Source organism: Coffea arabica, chromosome 2c, assembly GCF_036785885.1.
Source record: "Coffea arabica cultivar ET-39 chromosome 2c, Coffea Arabica ET-39 HiFi, whole genome shotgun sequence".
NCBI classification, from domain to species: Eukaryota; Viridiplantae; Streptophyta; class Magnoliopsida; order Gentianales; family Rubiaceae; genus Coffea; species Coffea arabica.
Window position 1 is genome coordinate 18,640,147 of NC_092312.1, and position 25,271 is coordinate 18,665,417.

The window sequence follows — 25,271 nt, forward strand, 5'->3', positions numbered from 1 at the left end:
AAGAGGATTTGAAGATACCATACTAAATAATGCTCCACTAAAAGTAAAAATACCAAAGCAAGTGGCCCCCTAACTCTACGTCCATGGCCATGGGCCGCGCGCCAGTTGAATGGTGACTCCAAATTTTTTTTTTTTTTTTTTGTAAATTTGCAAGTGACAGCTATCACAACATCCGTTACTCAATCAACTAAACTCCAGTCTCACGCAACATCAGTTTTACATTTATGACAAATTAATTAAAATGGAAGTGCATAATTTTGCTGCCTGCGAAAAGTCTAGCCTTTTGATTCTGAAATGAGATACAGGTCGCCAACCTAATTTTAAATATGAATCTATAGATGGGACCCAAGTCGAATTTGGTGAGGACTAGCGTCCAACCCGGTTCTACTGGCATTACCAACGCTCGCAACAACAACAGCTGTCCACCAGGCAGCTGTGTCCAATCCAACTCATCTGCCGCCCAAGCTTCCAATCACAACATTCGTCCATACAACATTACTTCGCTGGGAGTAGTCACCAAATATCAGTAAAAGAAAATACTACTAATTTTTCAAAAAAAAAAAAGTTATTTACACTCCATATTTTATTATTTGCACTCTCACTATTTATTATATCATATAGTCTAATAAATAAAAATTATATAATAAAAATGATAGTGAAAGTGCAAATAACAAAAAGATGAGTGTAAAGATGAGGGCAAACAGTTTGGATAGTGTATTATTTAAAATATTATTTAGAATAATCATTGTAACGTTTTTTTGAATGTTATGTATGTGAAATAAAAATATAGTTGGAAATATAAAAAGGTGGATTGAAAAATATGTTTATAATACAAGCAAAATATTATCTGAAATAATTCAATAATCCAACCTTTTTTTAGCAAGCAGGTGGTATTTGTACTCATTAACAAATTTAAATTACACTTAATTTAGTATATAAATGCACACATTTACATTTATAATTAGACCGTGGATTTGACACTTCTTTCAATTTAACTACATCTTGTAGAAAATTATGCCTAATTTGGATTGCATTTTTTTTTTGTAGAAAATTTTTATAAGTTTCCTTGAGAATATTTTTGTCATATTTTTCTAATCATTTTCTTATCTCACGCACATCATATTTTAAAAAAAAATGTTACTATATTTTATATTTCTAGAAAAATTCCTAAAAACTTACAATTCAAACGGGCTTTTAATATTTCAGTCTCATCCAACTCAACAACCAATGAGGGAGTACTTGTTAGCCAAATTAAATGATAATAATAATAATAACAATTATTCATGTGTTTGGATAGGAGATTATTTGAAATAAATTTTTAAAAAAATTACAATAGCATCTTTGTTATATGATATATATATATGAGATAAAAAATAATTAAAAAATGAGTTTACTGCTTAATCAAATAAATTTGCACGAGTAATTGTCTATCCAAACAGAAGAGAAAAAGACAAGCCCCGAACACTCACTCCCATGCAAGCACATCCAATCGTTTGTCGTACTGCTAATTAATAAGGAGATGCTAATTTCCAAAAACACACGCTATACGTTACCAAGAAAGCAAGAGAAAGATAGCCAATGCTGGCCTGGCACTAGATCACCATTCGTACGTGCACACAGCTCATTCCGCACGCATGCCCATGCAACGTCAATCTGGCCCGGGCCCCTTTTTACTTCTCTTCTAGGATATCCTAATGTCCTATAGTAATATTTTCCAGGTCCTCTCTCTCTCTCTCTCTTCTGTCCATCAATCCTGCTATTCTCCAGCCTGTTCTTAACTTTTCTACTCTTCCTTCAGTCTTTATCTTCCGCCTCCGCAATCCGCATCCCCACATCCCTTATATCTATGCCCTCCCCACTAACCGCCTCTCCCATTCATCTACTGCGTTCTACGTCCTTCAATTCTTTTCCAGACGGACCAAAACAATGGATCCTTGTCCATTCGTCCGAATTGTGATTGGAAACTTGGCGTTGAGGCTTCCTCCCCCATCCTCAGGGTCTAAGTCAACGACCACAACGACCCTGTGTTACTGTAAAATCAAGCTCAAAGGCTTCCCAACGCAGTATTCGACTGTCCCGTGGCTTTCTCAGGATAGTGGTACTGATGCGATTGAGAACCGGATTCATGCTGTGTTTAACTTCAAGAAGTTGGAGTTTGAGAAGCTTGTTGAGAAATCGGGCGCCAGAGGTGGGACTTCTGGTTTGAAGATTGAGATATATACGGGAAAAGGAGGGAATACTACTGCAGCTTGCGGGTGGAAGTTGGGTGGGAAACTTTTGGGCAGTGTTTCGGTGCAGCTGGACTTGAAGGCAACGGAGCATAGTAATAAAGGGTGCGTGATTCAGGATGGATGGATTGGTACGGTGGGCGGTGGGAGTGGAAAAGGGGTTGAGTTGCACGTAAACGTGAGAGCTGAGCCAGACCCAAGATTTGTGTTTCAATTTGACGGGGAGCCTGAGTGCAGTCCCCAAGTGTTTCAGGTCAATGGGAACGTCAAACAACCAGTTTTCTCTTGCAAGTTTGGGTTCAGAAGTTGTGGAGAAAGAAATTTGAGATCCAGGTTGGTTTTTTTTTTTCCTTTTTTTTTTTGGCGTAAAAACTGCTGTTACTAATTCCAAATTTCAGTTTGTTGGTGGTTGCGTTTTAGAGATGTTTGTTCATTGCTTTGGTTGGATTAAAGTATTTGATCGAGTTGGGTTGTATGTTATGCGATCTCAAGTCTAGTGATATTGCTTGGGAAAGTTTCAGCTAAATGCTTTTCATTGAATTTTCCTCCTTGCTGACATATTTGTTCTAATCAAAGGGGTCCATGTAATTTGATAGTAAAATTGTTCTTGAAGCATGTTGATTGCTCTTTATTTTGCGAACAGTGATCATGAGAGTCATTTGTGCATGTTTTAACTCGTAGCATCGATCAATTGCATTGCATCGCTTACAATCAAATGATGCGAATGGTCACTAAGTACAAATTTTTCTTCATACAGATCATCTATGTCAGAGCCAAACACCAGAACTGGCTGCTTCAGTGCATCATTTCCAGAGGAAAAAGAGCGACCCTTAAAGGAGCGAAAAGGGTGGTCAATTACAATCCACGATCTGTCTGGTTCACCGGTTGCCGCAGCATCAATGGTGACACCATTTGTTGCCTCACCAGGCTCTGATAGAGTGAGCAGGTCGAATCCAGGAGCCTGGCTCATACTCCGCCCTGGCCACGGAACCTGGAAGCCTTGGGGGCGGCTGGAGGCCTGGAGAGAGCGGAATGGCGGTGACCATCTGGGCTACCGCTTTGAACTTATCCCTGATGGCAGCATAGACACCATCACCCTGGCCAATTCCTCATTTAGCACCAAGAAGGGCGGAAAATTTAGCATAGACATCGCTACTGGCAGCACTCCATTGACCAGCCCCAACAGCAGCTTCGATTTTAGTTCTGCTTCTTCAGGTTCGGGGTCGGGGTCGGGATCAGGATCTTGGGGACAACTGTTGTATAGAGGGTTCGTCATGTCGTCTACCGTGGAGGGTGATGGAAAATGTAGCAAGCCGGAGGTGGAAATCGGGGTGCAACATGTAACTTGCACAGAGGATGCAGCAGCATTTGTGGCATTGGCGGCTGCAGTGGACTTGAGCATGGATGCTTGCAGGTCATTCTCACAAAACATTCGAAGAGAATTAAGACAGCCCGATCAGGAATATTAACCAAGGTTTTAAGTTGCCTCACGACGGCTTTTGCATTCAGTTACTTGAGAGTTTTTGGATTAGCGATTTTAACTAACGTAAACTAGCTACAGTTTCAACTGATGATTCTTATATAGTAGTACTAGTATCAGATAAAAAGAGTGTACAGCGATTGACGGCGGTTGTAATTTTTGTTTTGGCTTCAAAAATTTTATTCATTGTGTGCAATTGTTGTTTGAATCTTGAATTAGAGTAGCAGTGTATTTGTTCAGAGCGCGGATGGATCGAATTTTTTGTGTGGTATCCGAAATTGCAGAAGTAAGGTTGTGTTTGGATTGTATTTTCCATGATTTTTCATGGAAAAATTACTGTAACGATTTGATGTATGTGAAGGAAAAAGGTAATAGGGAAATGTGATCACGAAAAACAACGTAATTTTCCGACGAAAAGTTGCAATCCAAACAAGGCCTAAGTGGTGCCTCTCCGGGTGGGCAGGCACTGCAAATGCTTCTGGTTTCATTTTTATTATTATTATTTTTTTATCAACACAGGAATTCCTGTCCGGTTTTTGAATCCGATTAATTCCCTCCCTCCGGCCCGGGAGAGGGTGCGTCAATCCATTTCTCGTTGAACATGTCTGAAGGGGAATAATCACACCGTCGAGCTACCCTAATGGGGCTACTGGTTCCACGTATGCCAGCTGTTCTTCTTGTCTGGCATGGTGCTCACATGGCTGGCATGATTCCTTTTTTGTTTTTCTGAAGGAGGGCCGTTTGATTCTTTGAACTCGTCCTTTGGCACCGTGACAGAGAAGCAAATAGGAGCATTTATTTGTCTTTTTCTTGCAAGAATTCTACACAGTTAAATCAAATGGCCCTTCGAGTTGGTACTGTTAGCTTTATTCCTAGGTTCTTTATCAATGGCATAATTGCTTGATGTCGACGGGGACCAAGCCAAAAAAACAAAAAAAAGAAAAAATTTTACGAACGAGGGACTCTGCTGTGTATCTGCAGGTCAATGCAGTAATCCATGCAAATGACCCTTGCTAAGCTGGAATGCAATCAAAGCATAGGACATTTGCAAAGTGATGCAGCCGTGGCTATTCTAGAATCACCCAATATATATTAGAAAAACGTGTTAAGTAAATCAAGAAATTCTTTGAACCACCGGTGCCGCCGGGCCACCACCAAGGCAGCAGACAGACACCAGAATTCCTAACAAACAGCCAATAATATCATCACCGTCATCCAGGCTGGCGACTGCCCGAAAGTCCACCCACACTGGTAACGTAAGGCATGAGATAGGTCGAGTTGATTTTCGCCGTAACACGTGTACACACATCCAGCCTTCATAATCAATTCCAATTTCACAGTGCAAATTATAATCATTATACTTTTCCACGTCTAAAGCACCGTAGACGTCGGTCAAAATCTTTAATAATAATAACAATGAGGACCGTAGATCAAGATACGGGAAGATCGGCAAGGTCAGAGTCACGTTGCTTCTAAAAGAATAGTACTACTATATGCTATGATCCAGGCATACAGTCAAAAGATGAAATGAGAAAATCATCAACCACTGGGTTTCGCCCTTCGGGTTCGGTCCCGTTGGGGGAGAGTCACGTTCAGGGATCGAATTCCCGCACTATCGTGACTGGTGATGTTTGGGGCAAGTGTCTCTCAATCCGAAATGGGAGTAGTTGGATCGTACGATAATCAATTCACGGACGCAAATATCCATTGTCGACAAAAAAAAAAATAAAAAAATCAACCACTGGGTTTCTTCTAGTAGTAGTAACAACTAACAATAAAGAGCACCAGAATAAAGAAAATATTCCACTCACAAAATCAGAGAAAGCCACCAGAGCCCAATAGGGGCAGAGCAGGACAATTCCGGGCCCTGGCTAGCAGCTAGAATGCTGGATTCCTTGAAGAAACTGGCCCTATTCGCGTCTTCAATTTTCGGTTCTCTACTTTCGGCCCAAAATCCCAATTTCTCGCGTAACATTAGCCGCATGTCCTAGTTAAAATTAAAGACCATCATCTTCTAAGCTTCACAATTGCGTCCCCCCGGAAAACAAAAGCATTATCCTCGGTTGTCAACTTGCAGAACATTCATTACATCGGAAGGCATTTTGAGATTTTGGATGAAGATTGGAAATGAAGGAACAGAGGAAATGGATTATACAGTTTCATTCTTAGATAACAGTTTAATGCTAACTTGTTACATTTTGCCCTCAAAGTTGAAACGACATCCGGAAGGCCATATACTGTAGGGAGTGATTGCAATTCCAATTTCCACACTATAACAAACACTCCTTAAAAACTAAAACCATTTCTAGAAAGATGGAAAAAAAAAATGTGAGAAAACAGAATGTGAAAGCATAAACAAAACTAGCCAAGATTCCTATCCTCCAAACATTCATTCTGCTGCAGCATCTTCATCGTGGCTTCCTTCAGTCCGTATCTCTGGCAAAGTATCTAGGTCTGTCCTAACTTCTTTCTCTACCAAGCCCATCGAAGAATCAGATGAATCAATAGGATCATTTTGGACTTCTTCCGCATTCTCAGTTTTAGCAGCATCATCATCCGTTCCATCTGCAGCTCCATCACCAGTGTCTTCCGACTTCTCAGCCTCAGTTGCATCGTTGGTTTCCACAGTTGAAGACCTTGAGTTATCCTCCGTTCCATTGGATGAATTACCAGACTTCTCTGACTTAGTAGAAAGTGTAGTGTTGTCTGTCTTTGAGGCCTCCCCTGAGTTTGAATCGGAACCCTCAATTTTGGAGGCTGCTGTTGTAGCAGAATCAGTGTGACTGTCATTGGAACTTGAGCTATTGTTCTTTCCCTGATCTAAAGGAATAGTGTGCAGGCCAGAGCCATCTCCAGAGGTCGTATTCTCTGTTGTGACATTCTCAGACCGCGTTCCTGCACTATTCTGCGTAGACAAACCATCAGCACCTCCACCTGGACTCGCTTCTGTTGTGTTGTCGATTTGATTGAGATGATTTGAAGATGAAGAGACATTATCAGGCATGGATCCAACATTTGCCTTGCCTTCATTGGCTGTTCTATTTGGAGGACCTACATTTTCTGCCATCTCTCTATCTTCAATCTTTGAACTGGTTGTTTTCTCAGCAACATCATTTTCTTGGGTATTGGTCGCGTCTTCACTTTCTACAACATTTTCTGCAGCAACTTCGTTGGAGTTTTCCAAGCTTCCATTCTCATTTTCAGCACTATTATCTTCAGATTCATGCGTCACAGCACTGGAAGCATCGTCTGCCTTGTAATGTTCTTCTCGTGCCTCATGCTCTTTTTCATCATCGTCATCACGCTCCCCCAAAGAGCTATCATTCTCCACCAGGCCACTCTTATCTTCAGAATCTTTCTCTTCGTTTTCCTTCTCATCAACCTCTTCCTTCTTCTCTTCCTCTGTCACATCCTCTGTCACATCCTCTTCGCGATCAACCCCGTCCTCTGGTTTATCATCTCCATGTTCATCTATCTCATCATCTCCAATCCCTCCACCTTCATCTTCTTTCTCCTCAGACTTCTTGTCATCAGCATGTTCTTCTTCATCATTCTTATTTTCCTCCTCTTCTCCAACATTTTCTTCTGCTTCTTCATCTTGTTTTGTACTAGTTGTATCTGTTTCCTCCACTCTGGGATGAAGATCTTTCCTCCCAAGTTTTACAACCTCACTGCTATATTGTGCCTGTTCAGAGTTCTTCACATCAGTTTCATCGAATTCCTTCTTCTTATCATGTGAATGCTTGACTTGGTATATTAACCAAAAACAAACAGCAAGAAGGAAACATATTTGCAAAACATGTTTAACTTTAATTCCTCTAGATCTCTGACTTCTGCTAGGTGACTGCTTGAACATGACTAGCCTCGTAAGAATTTCTTCAGTGCAGCTACTGTCTTCTCGCTCTCCAGGAGGCTAAAGTGAGTGAAGAAACTGCGTCAAGCACAACAGATATTGCACATCAATAAGAGTTTTAGAAAGCAATTAGGTAATTAACACAGAAAGGAGTTATTCATTCTATAACGTTCAAGTGAGAGAGTAGGGTAATTCCACTGATGTCACATAAAATAAATAGCATATAGCACAGCTTTTATACCCGGAGAACAGCGTCAACAATAACAAGCATTTATAGCCTCAATAAGGTCCTCACTATGCAAAATGACTGCAGATACTAATTATAGAAAGAGAGAGAAAAGGGTCTCCAGTTTTGCACATCGTTACAGGAATCTGTAATTTGTCATTATTAAATTAATAAGCTTTGCTGCTAAGGTGAAAAGTGCCTAGCATCACGCCCACCTAATAGTTAGGCCAAGAAATTAGCAACCTTAAGTTGGATATAATTGACTTTTAAGATTGTCAACTGGCACCACCCATGGTTTTGTATTTACCAAGTCTAGCTGCATGAACGCTGTAAATTCCTACTAAGGAGTCATGGTGCAAGAGAAGGGATCAGAAAGGTAGTTTATTTAATTGCATGCCAAACACTACTCGTACCTTTATCAACAATAGAAAGAATGAAAGAGGAAGTGTGGTTGAATTCACACCCAAGTCTACCATGTTGTAACTGAAACCTACATCTATTCACCCTGCCCTTGAAATATATAACAGCAGACAAACTTTACCAGACTCCAGGAAGCAATCAGTTGTATAAAAGCTTGTCTTAGACACTAAGGCGCGATAAACCTAAAGTCACACTATTGAAGAGGGATCCATACCAAGCCCAAATGGCAACAAAACTCTGAAGCAGCCAACTCAAAAAGTTCCCAGCAAAAGATGAATCCCACAATGGTTCAATTCAAACAGACTCCTCAAAGAAATACTTTTAACTCACAATGGAAACTTCCTAATCCTAATAAGCAACCACAAGTCAAAAGCTATAGACAACAGGTAGAAACCAATATCATCACTTGCTAACAATGTTTGAAGGCTGAATAATTGCCAAGTTAAACAAGCTGAAAAAGCTCCTTAACCCGCTAGAGAGTCGAAATAGACAGAGCTATATGGCAGCCTCATCATCAATTCTGACGAGAAAGGACAAGTCAAAACTGCCAGGGGAACTAGTCCCATTTAAGAACAGAAATTGCTAGTAAATCACAAAAAGCAATGGAATTAGAGTTGACAAAATCATCCATGACCAAATTAGTCTTCTTTAAGCCTTATCACTTCTCCTACTCGATCTGAATCATGCTAAAGTGGATAAATTTATAGCAAGCCCACAAGAAACCATCATACCAGACGCAAAAGAACCCCAGAATCTCTCATGCATTTACGAACTCGCACTATTTACAAATCCAAAACTAAATTTTGCACAAAAATCGAATTTTTACCAATTAACAAGCAAAACCCACTTCCAGAAACACTTAATTAACTAGTTACAAGGAACAGATCAATGAACAAATTCTCATACTTCATCATTGCAATTCTGGCCCATCTTAGACATGTAATAACCCCAACTAAAAAGAACAGAAGAAACCAAGCAATATTTAATCTAATAAACCCAATTCTTACACTCAAACAAGCATGAAAATTCCCTAGAACCCAGTTAATAAAAACAACAGATAAACCAAGTACAAAAAGATTTAAAAAAAAAAGAAAAAAAAAAAGGCACAGGTACCCGCAGGAGAGGAGGCAAGAGACTGAATGAGTAGCCCAGAAAGCAAAGAAATTTGGCCTTGGAATCTAAGACCAAGAAAAGAGAAAGTAATAGATTACATAAGACTTATAACTGGTAGAATAGAATTGAATGGGATTTTGAGAAACACTAATTATAGTATAATAAATGAGTCAAAGGACTTAAAACTGCCAAATGGGATTTTTGGGGGATGTTATTTTGATGAAGACAGCTCTCTTCCACTATTCTAATTTCGGACGAATCTAAAAAGAAAACAGGGACAAAGTTTTTTGCAGCCGTTTTGATCTTGTGAATTGTGATTATTGTGCGGCGTGGAGTTACATGGGCACAAGGTTGAATGGGCTTTTGCATATATGGCTACGTTGCTTATTTTGTTTTTGTTTTTTTTCCCCATTTCTACTTAATCTATTACAACTATTTAGTACACATTCGTTTGAATTAGTTATTTTTTGAATATTTTTATTGTAATAATATACTATATGAAAACATTTTATGATAAATATTTTTTGTATTATTTTTTAATGTGCTTTGAAATGTATTTTGAAGTATTTTGAAAGTCTAAAAATTTTAAAGATATTTAAAAAAAAATAAAACTACCACCCACCACCTTCCCCTTCCTCTCCTCTCCCGCTCCCCCTCCCCCTCCCCCTCTTTTTTCTTCCTTTTTCTTCATCATTTCCTTCCCCTTTCACGCCACACCCCATCCTTCCCTTCCACCTCCTCGATCTAGCCTCGACCAAATCGAGGCCTCTGGTTGCGACCCAGTCGCAGCCGAATTTGGGGGAGGGGGAGGAGGGGAGGGATGGGGTGCATGTGACCAAAAAGGGGAAAGAAAATGAGGGGTGGAGAAAAGAGTGGAAGGAGAAAGAGGGAGAAAAAGTGAGAAGAAGTGGTGGTGGTGGTGGTGGTGGTGGTGGTAATGGTAGATGGAAAAAGAAGATGGCGTAGATTTTATTTTTTTGATTTTTTTTTTGTATGTTTGGAATTAATTTTGGTATATTGCATGAATGTGGTGTTTTTTGAGTTGTTTTTGTTTGTATATTATTGTAGCATTGTAAATGAAAAACTTGTTTTTTTTTTTTTTAAATAGAGAATCCAAACATATATTTTAAGTATTTGTTTATTGAGGAAATCTGGTGTGGTGGATCATGTTTCTTCATCACGAGCACATGTGATCATGTTCGTTGTCCGTGGCGACAAATGGCTTTGCTTAATTATCAGCGGACTATCCTAATTTACTTGATCATGTCACGTGCCAATCGGCACTCTTGCTGTTAACAACCTGTCCCATTCGATTAGTCCGAAGTCGTCTTTATATTTGAAAAATTGCCAATCTTCAATTTTTCAAAAAATTTCATGTTTGATAAAAGTAGCTTCCCTTTCCTGTCAAATAAACCAAAACAATGAAGATGGCAATAGCATAATAGTTCTAGTGCCTGTTCTTGATCTTTCAATGGTTTTAATTTTAAAAGTTGATTATGAGGATGTAATTTTCAGAATTGGAAGCCTGATTTTTAAAAAATTTAAAAGTACTCTGGTATGGGCCTGAACGCCTCTTTAATTTTAGCGCACTTGGGTTGACAGCGTTGTCGTGGGCTGCGGAGAATTACTGAGGACGCAGGTTTAAGCTTGAGATGGGCCTAAGAGTTCGCAAAAAAGCGCTCGGGTCAGGTGTCTTCATTTTCCGCCTTTTTTTTTCCTTGCCAATTAAAAAAAAAAAAAAAGAGAAAAAGAAAAATGACGGAGATTCTCTGCCTCCATGAAGACGGCAACTCTCTATTTTTTGGATTCAAGTCACCTTTAGATGATTCTTCTTTTTTTACCAGTTGACATAGACAAAGATAAGTGCTTCATGTAATCACATCAATCTGAATAGTGCAAGTCAGTCAGTCGGAGGAATTCTTGATAAGCTGCATAATAATTCTTGACAAGTATGCAGACCTGTTTTTATACGTCAAGCTTTTAGGTAGAAAGGCTTAGCGAATGGAATGGTGTATGCCTAAAGCGAGGAATATGTCTATCACGCCTTCTTCATTGCATGGAATAAGACAGCACAGAACGAGATGAGTTTCTCTCTTTGCCTTTTCTGCAAGTAGCTAGGTGGGATTGGGGAAAGTGTGGTCTTGCCGAAACCAGACCAAAACTAAACACATAATTCTTGTATCATAACGTGTCTAGCCGAAGTAATCATGATCATGTACACCTAACTACATTCAAGAAAAACCAGGACCACATAATTAATGAATGATACCACTACATCTAACTACATTCATTTGCTTCCCCCCAAAGATATTCTTGCTTAAGCTAAACTCTTTTGATCTTGTCTTCAGCCAGCAGTCCATGCATGCAATGGCTATATATATATTGCGGAATCCTTCTACCTTCTACTCGTGTACTTATTTTGAAAGGAAAAAGAAATGAATGCTTCTAGGTTCATTTTCTTGATCGGCGTTCTTTCCGTAGAATTGATCCAAATTTCTATTGCTTCCGTGGTTTCTGCAGGAGATTTTAACAGAGACTTTTTCGTGACATGGTCTCCTAGCCACGTTAACACTTCTGCGGATGGCCGAGCAAGAAGTCTGAAACTCGATCCGGAGTCAGGTAATATATAACTTGCAAACATTTTTAGCACATTAATTATTCATGCCAGATAACAGTTATCTAACTTCCTTTTTTTTTTTTTTTTCGTTTTTTCATCAATAAAATGATTGCATTGTATAGGTTCTGCTTTTGCTTCAAACGACATGTTCTTATTCGGTCAGTTCGACATGCAAATTAAATTGATACCGGGGAACTCAGCAGGAGCCGTTGTAGCCTTTTACGTGAGTCAAAATGCATTTTCCTTTCACATGTATTACTGAGGAAATTAAGTGCTTAGTTGTTGTTTTATTTTAATGCAGCTTAGTTCCAATCAACCAAACCGTGATGAACTAGACTTTGAGTTCCTTGGCAACGCGGACGGGGGGCAGCAGCAGCCATACATTCTTCAAACAAATGTATATGTCGATGGCTTTGACGACAGAGAGGAGAGAATAAAGCTGTGGTTTGATCCAACAAAGGACTTCCACACGTATACCATTTTGTGGAATATTCACCAAATTGTGTAAGAGACTACAGCTTTTGTTCCTTGATTGTTGTTCCTAAGATTTCAGCTGCTCTATAATTAATTCGGAGTGAAATTTACCTGGCCAAACCAAACTTTGCTAGTAGCATGCATATGGTATATATTATATTTATAGCAGCCAAATGGGAGAAACAAAAAAGCTTATGACATGCAAAATATTTTGTTTTTGAAATGTGCAGATTCATGGTTGATTGGGTTCCCATCCGGACATTCAGAAACCATGCAGATAAGGGAGTGGCATTTCCCAGGTGGCAGCCTATGGCCCTCCAAGCCAGCATATGGGATGGCAGTAGCTGGGCTACAGGTGGAGGCAAAGACAAGATTGACTGGTCGAGAGGTCCGTTTGTAGCATCATTCCAGAACCACAAGATTGATGCCTGCATCTGGAAAGGCAGTGCAGGATTTTGCACGGCAGAAAGCCCTACAAATTGGTGGAACCAAGGAGGATCCAACTCTCTCACATCGGCCCAGAGAAGGCTATTCAGATGGGTTAGAAAATATTACGTCATATATGACTACTGTCAAGATAGGCCCAGATTTAAGAACAACCTACCTAAGGAATGCTCCCTGCCCAAATATTGACGCAAACGCGTTACTTTTTTTTTTTCTCCCTAAGTTTCTTCTATAATTCTTGTTGCTTTAAGTTTGTTCCACACTTCAGAAAAGTAATGCTTTGTTGGAAATGTGATGATTATCCGTTTGTGAGCCCATTATGTAATGGGCCTCCACACTTCAGTGAAGTACGCATCCATCAGACATCTGAAGCCCACATGGAAGGAGTGGATGGACCCCACACTCTTTGACCAAAAAAAAAGAGAAAAGGATTTAGTAAATAAGGCAGATCCATTTCAGTCAGAAGCGAAACTCGGCCATTCCATTTCTTATTCTATTTTCCTTGTTAACTAACCCCATTCTTTCAAACAACTGCTTTAGCGCGGGAACATTTACACAGTGAGAAATAAAGATTAATGAGAGAAAGTCTTCTCCTTTTATTTTATTTTCTCTTTTTTTTCCCTCTTTGATAATCAACTAGAAGTGGAAAATTCCAAGAATAAATAGATTAGCTTTCTTACACAATTCGATTACACGGGATCTTAATTGTATGCATAAATTTATCTTCTGGAACTTCATTGTAATCCGTCAAGATAGGAAAAAAAAAAAAGAAATGCATAAAATGCATATGGATTGAATTTTCACAGCAACAGAAAACATGCATTTTATGACTTAGTATTAAGGCTCCCATGCATGCAATGCACATCATGAAGTTCAAACTAGTAAGGACGTTGGCCTATATAGTTGCCGGGAGGATCGTAGCTGCAAATGACGAACCACCAAGAATTGGTGCACTGAACCCTGGCACACCCGAGGCGGACGGAATCGCGCCACACCACCTGGGTGTAATGCAGGCACTCTCCACCAACGCAGGAGTTGGAAGTGTAGTTATAGTATGGCTTCTCGGCCACCCACAAGTTTGCTGCAGCAGTGCCGGTGAAAGTACCGGTGCCCTTGGCAAGATTTTCACCGTAAGGGCCTTGCGAATGCACGAGATTGCAATCACTAATCCTTTGGTTGGCGTAGTTTTGTGCATATGCAGCAACTGTTGTGTCCCATGTCATCGGCCCGACGCCCACTTGACTGCGGGCGGAGTTGTGGACATTGAGGTAGTCCTGCGGTGAGTTTTGGGCATGGGTGGGGAGAACACGAGCAAGAAATGCTGAGCACAAGAAACAAAGAAGGGATAATGAGATTCTGCACGATTCCATCGTTGATTTGCTTTGATCAATACTGGGACTTGAAATTGATTGGATGTGGGAAGATGAACGTTTAATGGACTTTTTATAGGCGAGTCTAGGCTTATCAACATTCATGAAATTTGTGAATGCCATGTGCAAAAAAGTGCATTCGTTCGCCTCTATAAGCAATCCCCAAGTCACCTGAACGTAGGCATCTATGAACTAAGTGTTAGAATATTTCCAAGTGTGGCACTTTAGGATAAATCGAGAAAACTTGCCTGTTCAATTAATCTACCGAAAGAAGAAACTGCTTGTTGCCTAAGTCATGGATTGGATGGAATGAATGTCGATTTACAATGTAGATGTGTAAAATTAGTTAGTAGTTCAATGCACATTACATATCAATATTGAGTAGCAATGGTATAAATATTTCCATGAAATTTATGGATTTCTTGGAACATATAATTTAGATATTCCACTCCTTTTATGGTGCCCATTTTTTTTTTAAATAAAAAGCTATTCCATTCCTTTAATGGTGCCCAAATTTAAAAAAAAAAAAGAGAAAAAAGCTATATCACACCTTTTATAGTGCCAAAAAAAATACATGGTTTTTTTTTTTTGGTCACAAGTCATTCCTAATCAAAAATTGTGGGGGGGGGGGGCGGGGGGAATAAATTTGGATTAGAAGAAGGTTGGTGGAAGAAAGTGGTGAAAATTCATTAGTTCAAGTTGAAATACTTTCATATTTCAAGAATAATATAGATCGCTCATATTGACAAGATGCGTCGTCTTGTGATAAGAAAATTAGCATGCTTTCTCTTTCTGCTTTATGGGAATCTTGTATTTGATTATTTCTCAGTGTGTATTTGTAGGAACTGGAAATGTTACACAATGTTGAATTATGAATTTCCTTATCAAAGCTTGGATGGATGTCATATATGTGTTCTTACGAATTATTGTAAACACTCTCTTGAAGCGATCCTAAAGTTTCATCTTGTCAAAAGTGCGGTTCCATCTCTGAAATAGAGGGTGTGATATTAACCGGGCGAAGTTTCGCAATTTCCCCCTGTTCGCAAGGAAAAGAAAAGAAAGAACAAGTGGAAGTCAATGTATTAAATTGTGAAAATACTGTTAAGGATTGTAATTTGACCGCATTCATTCTTCTTCTGTTTTTTTTTTATTTTTTTTTTATACGATTACAACTAACTCACAGTGGTAGAATCAATACAAATTGACTTACAATTCAATTCTAATGTCTCAATCTTGACCATAATCGTAAGACCAAATCCTCATCCTTGTATTCATTTTGCTTAGCCTGCTGCAATGTTTGATGAATAACTGGTCTTGATCAGCCAGCCAGGCCTCTATAATTATTAGGCTTCCACACTAACTTATGAACAACAAATCTTGATCCTTGCGTTATTTATTTCTGATGATTTACTGAAACTACGTAGTCCAAAGCTCGATGAAGAAAAGTTCTAGTAAGGACGTTCTCCTACATAGTTGCCAGTAGGATCGTAGTTGCAGATGACGAACCACCATAATTTGTTGAGGCATTGAACCCGAGCACACCCTAGTCGGACCGAATCCCTCCACACCACCTGCGTGTAATGCAAACACTCTCGTCCTCCCACGCACGCGTCCTGGTGATAATCGTAGTAAGGCTTCTCCGCAACCCACAAGCTGGCTGCTTCAGCACCGCTGAAGTTTCTATATCCCTTTGCAAGATTCTCTCCATAGTCCGTGTTCGAATGTATTAGATTGCAGTCACCTTTTCTTTGATTGGCATAATTTAGGGCGTATGCAGCAACTGTGCTGTCCCAGAGCATTGGCCCGACTCCCACATTACTGCGGGCGGCGTTGTGAACGTCAAGGTAGTCCTGTGGTGAGTTTTGGCCATGGGAGGGAAGAATAACAAGAAAAGCAGAGCTCAAGAAACAAAGAAGAGATAGCGAGATTGATAATATGTTAGCTGTCATGGCGGCTTTCAGATGGATGGTCTATGAAAACAGATGGATTTAGATTGTTTGGGCAATTTTTTTGGTGGGGGGCGGGGTTTTTTATGGGCAAGGGATTGCATATCAGTGTCTAGAGATTACTTGATTGCCATGTGCAAGAAGAGGAGTAGCATAGATTTTGCCACATTGTAAGCAACTAATTTGCAAGTAATCCTAAAGTCACCCGTACCTCCCCTTTGGACAGAAATTAGCACCGGCCGTATTGTTGCAGGCAATTTTGAACAGTGTTTAAATAATTGACAGCGGCACTTTTATATCAATTGGCATATATAGAAGACTTGCATATTAACCCTAGCTGCCAAAAACAAGAAATCACGTGCTGCTTAAGTCAAGGATTTACTGCATACATGACTACCCAGTCGGATGCACTTTTCCTTGTAGTAAGATTGGGCACAAGAAACCCTTTTCCTTGCAGCTTCCCAGCTCTTCCAGGCCAGTGTTTTGAACTGAACATTCTACAGCACATCTAGAACTGGTGTGATTGGTTTAGTTATAGTATATGTTTCCCTAATCCCTACCATTAATTCTTTTCTATTTGGTTAAAGTTGCAAATATTAACACGCCTTTATAATATTCAGAAAAGACCACATTCAAGGAGATAAATAGTAAATTTGGCATAACACCCACCAAAATATCGTACAAACAAATCACTAGGAATTGGGTCTGAATTTCAAGACCTAATTTAATTAACGCTTTATGCTTTCAACATGGTTAAGCAAAATTTGTGCAAAGAGTATGCAAAAGACTTCACCAATTAGAGGGAAAAAATTGCATTCCAAATTAAATCAATTAGCTCAAATAATTTCAAACGGAGTTAATTAGTCACTTATTTTATTAAATATGATAATTGACACAATTCACTCATTAGAGGAAAGAAATTACATTTGATCAGGTTCAAAAAATATTAGGCAGCTAAATGGTATTATAATTTATATATGGATTAATTACATTTACCTCCCTTGAGGTTTAGCCAAATTACGAATCAAACCTTAAAATTTGGCCAAATAACAAAACAACCCTTGAAAACCATAAAGTAACAAAAGATTCCCTCTCGTTAGTCAACAAATGTTGACTACTTCATTCCAACACTGTCAACAGAAAACAAGAACCTAAATGCCCAGTATACCCTTTACCTCCAACCTTTCTTCCAATCTTCTTCTTCCTTCTCCAAAGCAAAACACTTGCAACACAACCGACTCTATTTTTGCTGCCATCAACAACTATCATGTTCTTTGTTTTCACATTCAACCCCCAATTTACTACAATTCTATAAGAATTTTCCAGACTCGTTTGTATTTTACTACCCATCAACAAATTACTTCCAATTTCCATACAAGCTCAAAGTCAACGTATAGCCTTAGATTCCAAAATACAGGGAAAAAATAAAAATTCAAACGAGCTAAATCTTGCTACAAACTTTGCTAAATCTAAATTGTGAGCATCAGTGTGATTAACCCAATCATAGCATGTCAAATCCGTAGAATTTCAATAACCAGTGTGTGAATATGTGCTCGTTTGTCAATGGGTTTGATAAGGCATGGATTTGTTTTCGGTTTCTCTCATGCGTTGGTTGGGCTTGTGACTCCATAGGAAGAGTGAGTGTTAGTTAAACAAAGAAATAACATTAGAGCTTGGAGAAAAGATGAGGGATGTGGTGGTGCATTAAGGGTCCGTTTGTTTCAGCATAAAATATTTTTCATGAGAAAATATTTTCAATGAAAGACATTTTCCATGAAACTATTTTGATGTTTCATGATTTTCTGATGTTTGGTTAATTTTTAAAATATCATTTGACAGAATATCTACAAGTACTCTAACTTGTTTATTATTTTTAAAGACATAAACTGATTCTTTCCCAAACTAGAAAGCAAGGTCCCATAGGAATATGTAGTAATGACACGAAATCGATAGTTTGGGATGTTAAATTCATAACTCATGGTAAGTGGGGAAAATAACTTTATAAGATCTATTGCGTAAGTTGTTTTCCATTGGAGGATGTAAATCATTTTCCTGAAGAAAAGGTTTTCAATGGACTAATTGCATCCAAACACTGGAAAATTCATAAAGATTTTCCAGAAAATATTTTACACCGAGATAAGTGGACCCTAAGTGAATTTACAGAAGTTGGGAAAAAGGAAAAAATTTAGAGATTGATCGAATATGAGTTTGAAAAATAGTACAATGAATGGAAGATGGTCGTTACTCTTGGTCGATAGTAGGTGAGAATCTGAAGACAATGGTCTGGCCTCTTCTTTGAACATCCCTTTTTTTTTTTTTTTTCTCGAGGATATTAGTTTTCTTTAGTGTTCTTATTGTTATTTTCTCTTTATATGGAACTTTTTGGATCTTTTCTTTCTAGTTTCTATGCTCGTTGAAAAAGGAAAATATTTTTATTTATCTCCTAGAACCATTTTTACGTTATACTTGAGCATTTTTGCCTTGACTACTGCTTTCATTTTATATTTCTAGTAGATGGTTATTTTGTCATTTTATTCCTTCCGTCCATTGAGTTCGGATGGCATCACTAATAGGGGGCTAGATGTTATTTCACCAAACTTCAAGGTTTGTTTCGTATTTTGGCTAAACCACAAGAGAGGTAAATGTAATTAACCCTTATATATATCCAGCTCATCGTTTGTATTCAAGATAGGTACAAACTACACATGGAAGGAAGCGAGGGAAACACGCATCTTTAGATAGCAATCCATTCTTTTCCATATTGCTTTCGTATTCCTGGATAAGAACCTCCTTTTTGACAGGTCCGTCATTGGATAAATTTTGATCTGGTCAATAGATTGTGCTAAAACTTGATTAATATTGAAAGCTCCATTCATATTTTCCCTATAAACATGGCCCGACTCTCACGCTGATTTCTCCAGTGCCTCACAAATTTTAATTAGTAGATCCGGTCTACTTCAGCTGCTAGAAATATTTTTTGAATTTTTGATGAGTTATTGTATTGAGACAACTGACCATTTTTACTTCACAATAATCCAGGCTGAGTACGGTAATATAATTATAAGGTGTTTGACGCCTAATTTTCTTGGCATAATTTTCAATTTTAGGCTTGGAAGTATTTCAAATGTAAGGGCTACTTTCTTGTCCTAGCTCTATATTTGTTTATATCTCACTAAGCATAATGACTTTATTGCATGACACGACTTAGGCCCTGCTTGATAACCCGATTCAGCATTTAAATTTAATGTATTCAAATTTTAATATATTCAGACCGTTTGATAACAAAAAATTTAATATTTGAATTAAGTAAGTGGCACTGAATTTTTTAAGCAAAATTTGCTCCTAAAATTAAGTGATAAACTATTCACTTTTCACTGAATGCATTATGCACTCAAATGTATTAGATTTAATATTTAACAATTCAATAACTTAATGGATTCAGATTTCATATTTCAGATTTTAGATTTTAATTTTATCAAAGCACCCTTACTTTACTAAACAGTATTTATGGGTGTTACTCTTGGTTTAGTGCATAGAAGTGCATACTTTGGTCCCCCCTATGCTCGCATTTGCTCAATAGTTGTGAAAGAGGAACCAAGATTTGGATTTATGAATAATGACTTTTCTTATCCAAAGAGAAGTATTACGGGCAACGGTCAACGCATGGATAACTGCATCTAGGATAATAATTTCAACGAGAGAAATTTTCTTACAATAATCGAAGACTGGAGTTAAGATTGTGCAGCAGTAGAGCTTTTGCTAGTTGCCACACAAGTGAGTGTTACGCTCCTGTTATACTTTTCAAGTCAGTGCAAGTCTTCCAATTTTATTGGGTTGATGCAAACTACAAATGGTATACAAGTTACACAAAATATTAGTTTGCATCACTTTAGTGAAAACGCGCACCTAACATGATAAGATACACATGAAGGGTATAACACACAAATAGGATTCGGAGCCTGATTGAGCTCTAACCACTCATCCTTTATAGAAAGATTGTGGAAAATCGACTTTTTAAGTCTTCAGGGACCTCTTTTTACCATTTCCCTTGATTCCCCCTTAATGTATAGACTTCTAGTCTTTCGTTTAACATGAACTTAAAACCAAAAATTGAATGTTAGGAATCCGTGTTTTGTGCCGATCTGTGCCCCATCAATTCTTAATCTAGAGTTGCCATGGGTTGAGGGCCAGTTCTCCTTCCTTTTTCCAGGTCTCAATTACACCGGCCTAACTATGCTCCAAAAATGTAACTTTCGTCCTAAGATACATTCACTGAAGCCCTTTTTTTGGTTTACGGTTGTTTCTTTCTTTCGCTTTCTCCCACGGTCCTCCCTAACATATCGAGTTCAATTATTCATTAATTATATAGAGATTTGAGTTGTAGCCCTTCATCTTTATTACTCCACCGGCATGCATGTTATCGAAGTCCGGCCGTCTGGATGTTCACATTCAAGTTTAAGTGAAGAATTATCACTTAAGACAAGGGGTAGGCGAGGACTAAGCACTGAGAAAGACAGAGATAATATGTGTCACCAGACAAACATAAACAAGTATTGCAAAATGTCACCTTATATCATTCTCTTTCCAAAGCTAAAGCTCGAAAGAGTATACATCTCATAATCATTAAGTAAGGCTTTAAAATATATGTCCCCGCTAATAAGGACGCTGACCAACATAGTTGCCAGGGGGATCATAACTGCAAATCACGAACCACCAACCGTTATTTGTGCATTGAACCCTTGCACAGCCCAGACGGACCGAGTCGCGCCAAACCACCTGAGTGTAGTGCCCGCACTGCTGCCCTTGAGCACATGTGTTGGAGTTGTAATCGTAGTATTGCTTCTCACTTACCCACAGATTGACGGCATCCCTGCCCGTTAAGTCTCCGCTGCCTTCAGCTAAGTTCTCACCGTAACGGCCGCCAGAGTGCACCAGATTGCAGTCGTTTATCCTCTGATTGGCGTAGTTTTGTGCATAGGCAGCCACCGTGTCGTCCCAAGCTATTGGGCCAACACCGACTTGTGCACGAGCTGCGTTATGAGCATCGACATAGTCTTGCTGTGAGTTTTGAGCTCGAGACGGCCAGAAGATTGCTAGGAGAATGAAGCTAACTAATGCCAAGGAGATCTTAGGCGATCCCATATCCTACTACTTATTTTTTCTGCTTTGAAAATACAAGAGCAGCGAAGTTGTGCAATTCTGATGCAGCCTATGCATGAGTTTATATAGGGAAGGATGTTGGAAACTTTTGCATGTTTAGCGTTTGAACTTTCAAAATAGTGGCTAATATTTCCGCATGTATTGGGAAAACTGAAAAGCCGCCACTGTGCTACTATGGTGACTTGAAGATTATTTCTGCCATGGATTGTGGGTAACTTTGAATAGTATTAACCAAACTATTAATCCTTTTGATTTTCGTTGAAAGTATTTGATGGCACGCATGCTTTAGTTAGAAATTTAATTGTAAGATTGAGCTTTGATTTCTGGCATACATATTCAACATCAAAGAACGTAATTTGTATGTCTGATAACGTAAAATTTTGGTCTTTAGGAACAAACAGATCACAGACGGCGCCGAACTTTTTGTATTGGGTGCGTGAACACTTCAATCACCAATTACGAGCACTTAGCTACAATTTTTCATCTGACTTTGCACTAACAGGATTTTGTAGTTACACGTCTAATTGTGTGTAACAAAAAAGAAAAGAATTTAAAAAAAAAAAAAAGTTAATGTTCGACTGGATTCTGGTAGCCAGGTACCTATGGCTATGGCATGCATGGGAGATTGCTCTGGACAAACGCCCAAGGCAAATTATGTGTAACTAAGCGTACACTTTTCCTTTCCAATTTTTTTTTTAAATTTTAAAAAAGCATAAATTACCTTTCCTTTTGCCCCGCAAATTATGGTTGCATGCCTAACATTACTGCATGCGGTTACTGGAAAATGTCTATTCAAAAGAAGCTTGGAAAAAATTAATCAAAGGAAAGGAAGACTAAGAAGTGTTTCACTGCTTGCTGTCTAATTATCTTCCAATCCTTGACGTGCGGTGTTACTTTTTTCTCAAATTAAACTATAATAAAACAAGTGCATGGAAGAATAGCCTTTTTTTCTTATTTTTTACAACCTAGCCCACAAAGGGTGAAAATTGAACAATGCATGGTGCTCGATTGGGGATTGAAAGTAGTCAGGATGGCCTGGTGAGATGCTATTGTTGCCGAAGGAGTGGCGGGCAGAGAGGTCGGAAGAGAGGCAATTGCTGTGGTAATGATGGTGGTTATGAGACTTTTAGGTAGAGGAGAACGGTGTTGTGGAAAAGATAGCTACTATAGGTTTTTGAGGATGAAGACACAGAGGGAACTCCAAGCTTATAGTTGCAAATTTTGGGCAAGTTATACATTCTTTTACTCTGGGCAGAAATACTGTAAGGAATTTAGGATTGGTTTTAATTTTCCTCTTTTATTTTGACAAAAATATTAGCAAATGGATGAAAGGGTGTTTTCATAAATTCATGGCCAATTGAAGATAGTTGGGCGCTGCAACTAGAGGTTGAGAGTGCAAGGTGCCATGCAAGAATAGTTGGCTGGTGGAAAGCGCATAACCCTAAACTATATGCATCTTACAAGAAGTGTTTTACTATGCAAAAAAGGGACAGGCATTGTGATAACGGCAATTTGTGCGTTTCAACGAAGGAATATTCTATTCTAAATTAATAATACGAAGTACAAACTAGATGATGCCCACTTTTTTTGATTTTAGGAATTCTTATATTTATATTTATCGTTTAGAATATATCGTGAGTTTTAATCACTTTTTGTGGATAAACTCTTTAACAAAATGTAAAAGCTTTGTTCAATTATGTAAATCACTTTTAATACATATTAAATTTAATCCAATTTTTTTTTATAGTTCCTACACAAGTGATATAAACACGATACGCTGAGCCTTACATTTTCTGTGGATCCAATTTTTTATAGGTCCTACACAAGTGATAAACACGATATGCTGAGCCTTACATTTTCTGTGGATCCTATGAATGTGATAAACACGATATGCAGAGCCTAACATTTTCTGTGGATCCTATGAATGTGATAAACACGATATGCTGAGCCTATAAATGTGTTAAACATGATGTGATGAGCTTTACAATTTTTTTGTAGGCCAACTCTGTCCATCAGCCTTCGATTGCCCCTAATTCATACTAACAAACCACGAGTCATGGTGCGAACGCGCATATTATTTTCCACAGATAAGCCTAGCGAAGGCTAGCTTTTCCCTTCAATGTACAAGATAATTTGTCTCTAGGAATTAATACTCCAAGTGCAAACGTACCAGCTATGATGCCAAACTTTTTGTTTTAGCTGCGTGAACCGTTGAAATACTAATATTACGAGCACTTACCTAATTCTATGAAACTTTGCACACGCACTCATAGGATTTTGTAATTCTTACAAGTAATTTGTGTGAAAAAAAAAAGGAAAGAAAAAACTGTCAACGTGCGAGCAACAGGGTTCTGATAGGCAGGTACCTTGCTCCGGACAACTAATTAAGAGCAAATTATGTATAATTAAGTATACTTTACCTTTCATTTTGTCCGATGAGTTTATGGTTTTTCTTTAAATTTTTTTTAGTGTAAGCGGGAGATCTGAACTTGGGGACTCTCACTCACACTCCCATCCTCAAGTTTATGATTATATCCTGACATTACTGCATGCGATTTTATTAAGGTTTATATCATATTTATGGGAGGACAGGAAATTGTGTATTTAAAAAAAAAAAAGCTCTAATGTGAAAAAGTACAGAAAGAAAGGAGATGAAGTCATGGAAGACTAAGAAGTCTTCCACTACCATCTTCCAATCGTTGGATAAGTGGTTAGGACCCAATCCCGATACCTTTCAATGCACGTCTGGTGTTACATTTCTCTCGAATCAAACTGCATGCATCTCACAAATCATGATTCACGAGTTATAATGTGAATGAACATTACTAGTATTATCCACAGCTGAGCATAGCAAAGGCTACCTCTTTTCCTCAATTATTGTGCAAGTTAATTTGTGCCGGACTTCACTTTCTAAAAAGCGGCACGTGAAATCGGAATTCTAAAGTAGCCCCGCTGGTCCGTGTTTCCGCCAATCAGGCAAATGATCTCCGGGAAGTAAGCAGCCGATAATAAACGCACAAGAGCCTCTGCGTCTTAAAGGTTCTTGTACTAGTTGAGGCGACAAAAACTTGATTTAACAAATTTTTTAGACTACAATACCTTAGGGTTTTTGAGAGCTCCATTGCCTTGAAGTCTTCGCAAAGACTTGCGCGACGACTTCCCTTTTACGATGGGTCGTGAGACAGGCAAACATTATTGGTGAGGCAAAAAGAAACCATTAAGGCTTTGCCATCAAAGAGGGAGCAGGGGAGCTTTCCAGTTCTCCTTTATTCGCTTAGGACTTTGACGTGATCAGAGATGTGCGTCAAGTCGTTTGGATTGGCCAGTTCTTTGTAAATTTTTTCTGCAATTGTATTATAAACACTAACATCTTTTAGCTACTTGTTCATCTTTCAAATCACATTTTTAAGTGGCAAATTAATAGATGGCGGCCGTCTTCGGGGGACTTGTTACCGAAAGTTAGTTAATTATCCTCTTCTTGTTGCTTTTCCAAGTCTAATACTAGCTATAAATAGATATGATCTGTGACTCCCGCATCCACGGCCACGGGCTAATAAACAAGTGATGGAGTTGGAAATATTCAAGATATCTACAGTGTAGAATACCTCATCCCCATTTATTTAGGGGTAAGAAAATGCGAAGGATGGTTTCGTGAGACACTGTACAATATGCACCGGATGCTTACACGCCTTTCAAAAGTGTAAGACCGCAATCGCGGCGTTGGAATTAGAGAATTGTCTGGCGTAAAACTTGGAACTCATAATTCACCAGTGTCGGGAAAATGACTTACTTTTGGCTTTTCATATTCTAGTAAGCGGGAGATTTTAGTCAAGGATGCATGTGACTAACCTTCGCTTTGTCAAACATACGTGGCCCAGGCTGCGCCTTGTACCAAAAGGGAAAAGGAAAGGACCCGGCATTCTAGGCGACTTAATCCATC

The 25,271-nt window shown here is 38.7% G+C and overlaps 5 protein-coding genes and 1 pseudogene across 8 annotated transcripts; 2 read left to right on the forward strand and 4 right to left on the reverse strand.

The window, feature by feature from the left end:
* The first annotated feature begins 1,706 nt into the window (after positions 1 to 1,706).
* LOC113726527 (uncharacterized) lies at positions 1,707 to 3,904 on the forward strand. The gene is made up of 2 exons (XM_027250289.2): positions 1,707 to 2,561; positions 2,986 to 3,904. Exons 1-2 carry the CDS (start codon positions 1,927 to 1,929, stop codon positions 3,695 to 3,697), a joined length of 1,347 nt encoding a protein of 448 aa, XP_027106090.1. The 5' UTR covers positions 1,707 to 1,926; the 3' UTR covers positions 3,698 to 3,904.
* Positions 3,905 to 5,836: 1,932 nt separating this feature from the next.
* Positions 5,837 to 9,782, reverse strand: LOC113726528 (uncharacterized). Of its 4 annotated transcripts, none has more exons than XM_072074937.1 (3): positions 9,321 to 9,780; positions 7,517 to 7,621; positions 5,837 to 7,393 (listed from the first exon to the last, which is right to left on the reverse strand). In XM_072074937.1, exons 2-3 carry the CDS (start codon positions 7,562 to 7,564, stop codon positions 6,098 to 6,100), a joined length of 1,344 nt encoding a protein of 447 aa, XP_071931038.1. In that variant the 5' UTR covers positions 7,565 to 7,621; positions 9,321 to 9,780; the 3' UTR covers positions 5,837 to 6,097. The 4 variants fall into 4 exon arrangements, with proteins under 4 accessions (XP_071931038.1, XP_027106093.1, XP_027106092.1 ...); XM_027250292.2 differs by having other exon boundaries at positions 7,517 to 7,639; positions 9,321 to 9,770; XM_027250291.2 differs by having other exon boundaries at positions 5,837 to 7,621; positions 9,321 to 9,782.
* Positions 9,783 to 11,745: 1,963 nt separating this feature from the next.
* LOC113722563 (probable xyloglucan endotransglucosylase/hydrolase protein 10) lies at positions 11,746 to 13,202 on the forward strand. Its single transcript, XM_027245845.2, has 4 exons — positions 11,746 to 11,939; positions 12,060 to 12,160; positions 12,239 to 12,441; positions 12,642 to 13,202. The coding sequence occupies exons 1-4, from the start codon at positions 11,756 to 11,758 to the stop codon at positions 13,042 to 13,044; spliced, it is 891 nt and encodes a 296-aa protein (XP_027101646.1). The 5' UTR covers positions 11,746 to 11,755; the 3' UTR covers positions 13,045 to 13,202.
* A 531-nt stretch (positions 13,203 to 13,733) lies between these two features.
* On the reverse strand, positions 13,734 to 14,225 carry LOC113722572 (pathogenesis-related leaf protein 6-like). The gene has a single exon (XM_027245852.1). It carries the CDS (start codon positions 14,223 to 14,225, stop codon positions 13,734 to 13,736), a length of 492 nt encoding a protein of 163 aa, XP_027101653.1.
* A 1,132-nt stretch (positions 14,226 to 15,357) lies between these two features.
* LOC113724015 (pathogenesis-related leaf protein 6-like) lies at positions 15,358 to 16,157 on the reverse strand (annotated as a pseudogene).
* Positions 16,158 to 20,722: 4,565 nt separating this feature from the next.
* Positions 20,723 to 21,379, reverse strand: LOC113726530 (pathogenesis-related protein 1A-like). The gene has a single exon (XM_027250293.2). It carries the CDS (start codon positions 21,311 to 21,313, stop codon positions 20,825 to 20,827), a length of 489 nt encoding a protein of 162 aa, XP_027106094.1. The 5' UTR covers positions 21,314 to 21,379; the 3' UTR covers positions 20,723 to 20,824.
* Between the last annotated feature and the right edge of the window lie 3,892 nt (positions 21,380 to 25,271).

Excerpts from the sequence above, each read along its gene's own strand:
- LOC113722572 (XM_027245852.1), bottom strand. The coding sequence starts at position 14,225 with ATGGAATCGTGCAGAATCTCATTATCCCTTCTTTGTTTCTTGTGCTCA.
- LOC113726530 (XM_027250293.2), bottom strand. The coding sequence starts at position 21,313 with ATGGGATCGCCTAAGATCTCCTTGGCATTAGTTAGCTTCATTCTCCTA.
- LOC113726527 (XM_027250289.2), top strand. The coding sequence starts at position 1,927 with ATGGATCCTTGTCCATTCGTCCGAATTGTGATTGGAAACTTGGCGTTG. Across the intron at positions 2,562-2,985 it reads GAAAGAAATTTGAGATCCAG|ATCATCTATGTCAGAGCCAA; the intron begins GTTGGTTTTTTT and ends TTCTTCATACAG.
- LOC113722563 (XM_027245845.2), top strand. The coding sequence starts at position 11,756 with ATGAATGCTTCTAGGTTCATTTTCTTGATCGGCGTTCTTTCCGTAGAA. Across the intron at positions 12,161-12,238 it reads GAGCCGTTGTAGCCTTTTAC|CTTAGTTCCAATCAACCAAA; the intron begins GTGAGTCAAAAT and ends ATTTTAATGCAG. Across the intron at positions 12,442-12,641 it reads TGGAATATTCACCAAATTGT|ATTCATGGTTGATTGGGTTC; the intron begins GTAAGAGACTAC and ends TGAAATGTGCAG.
- LOC113726528 (XM_027250291.2), bottom strand. The coding sequence starts at position 7,564 with ATGTTCAAGCAGTCACCTAGCAGAAGTCAGAGATCTAGAGGAATTAAA.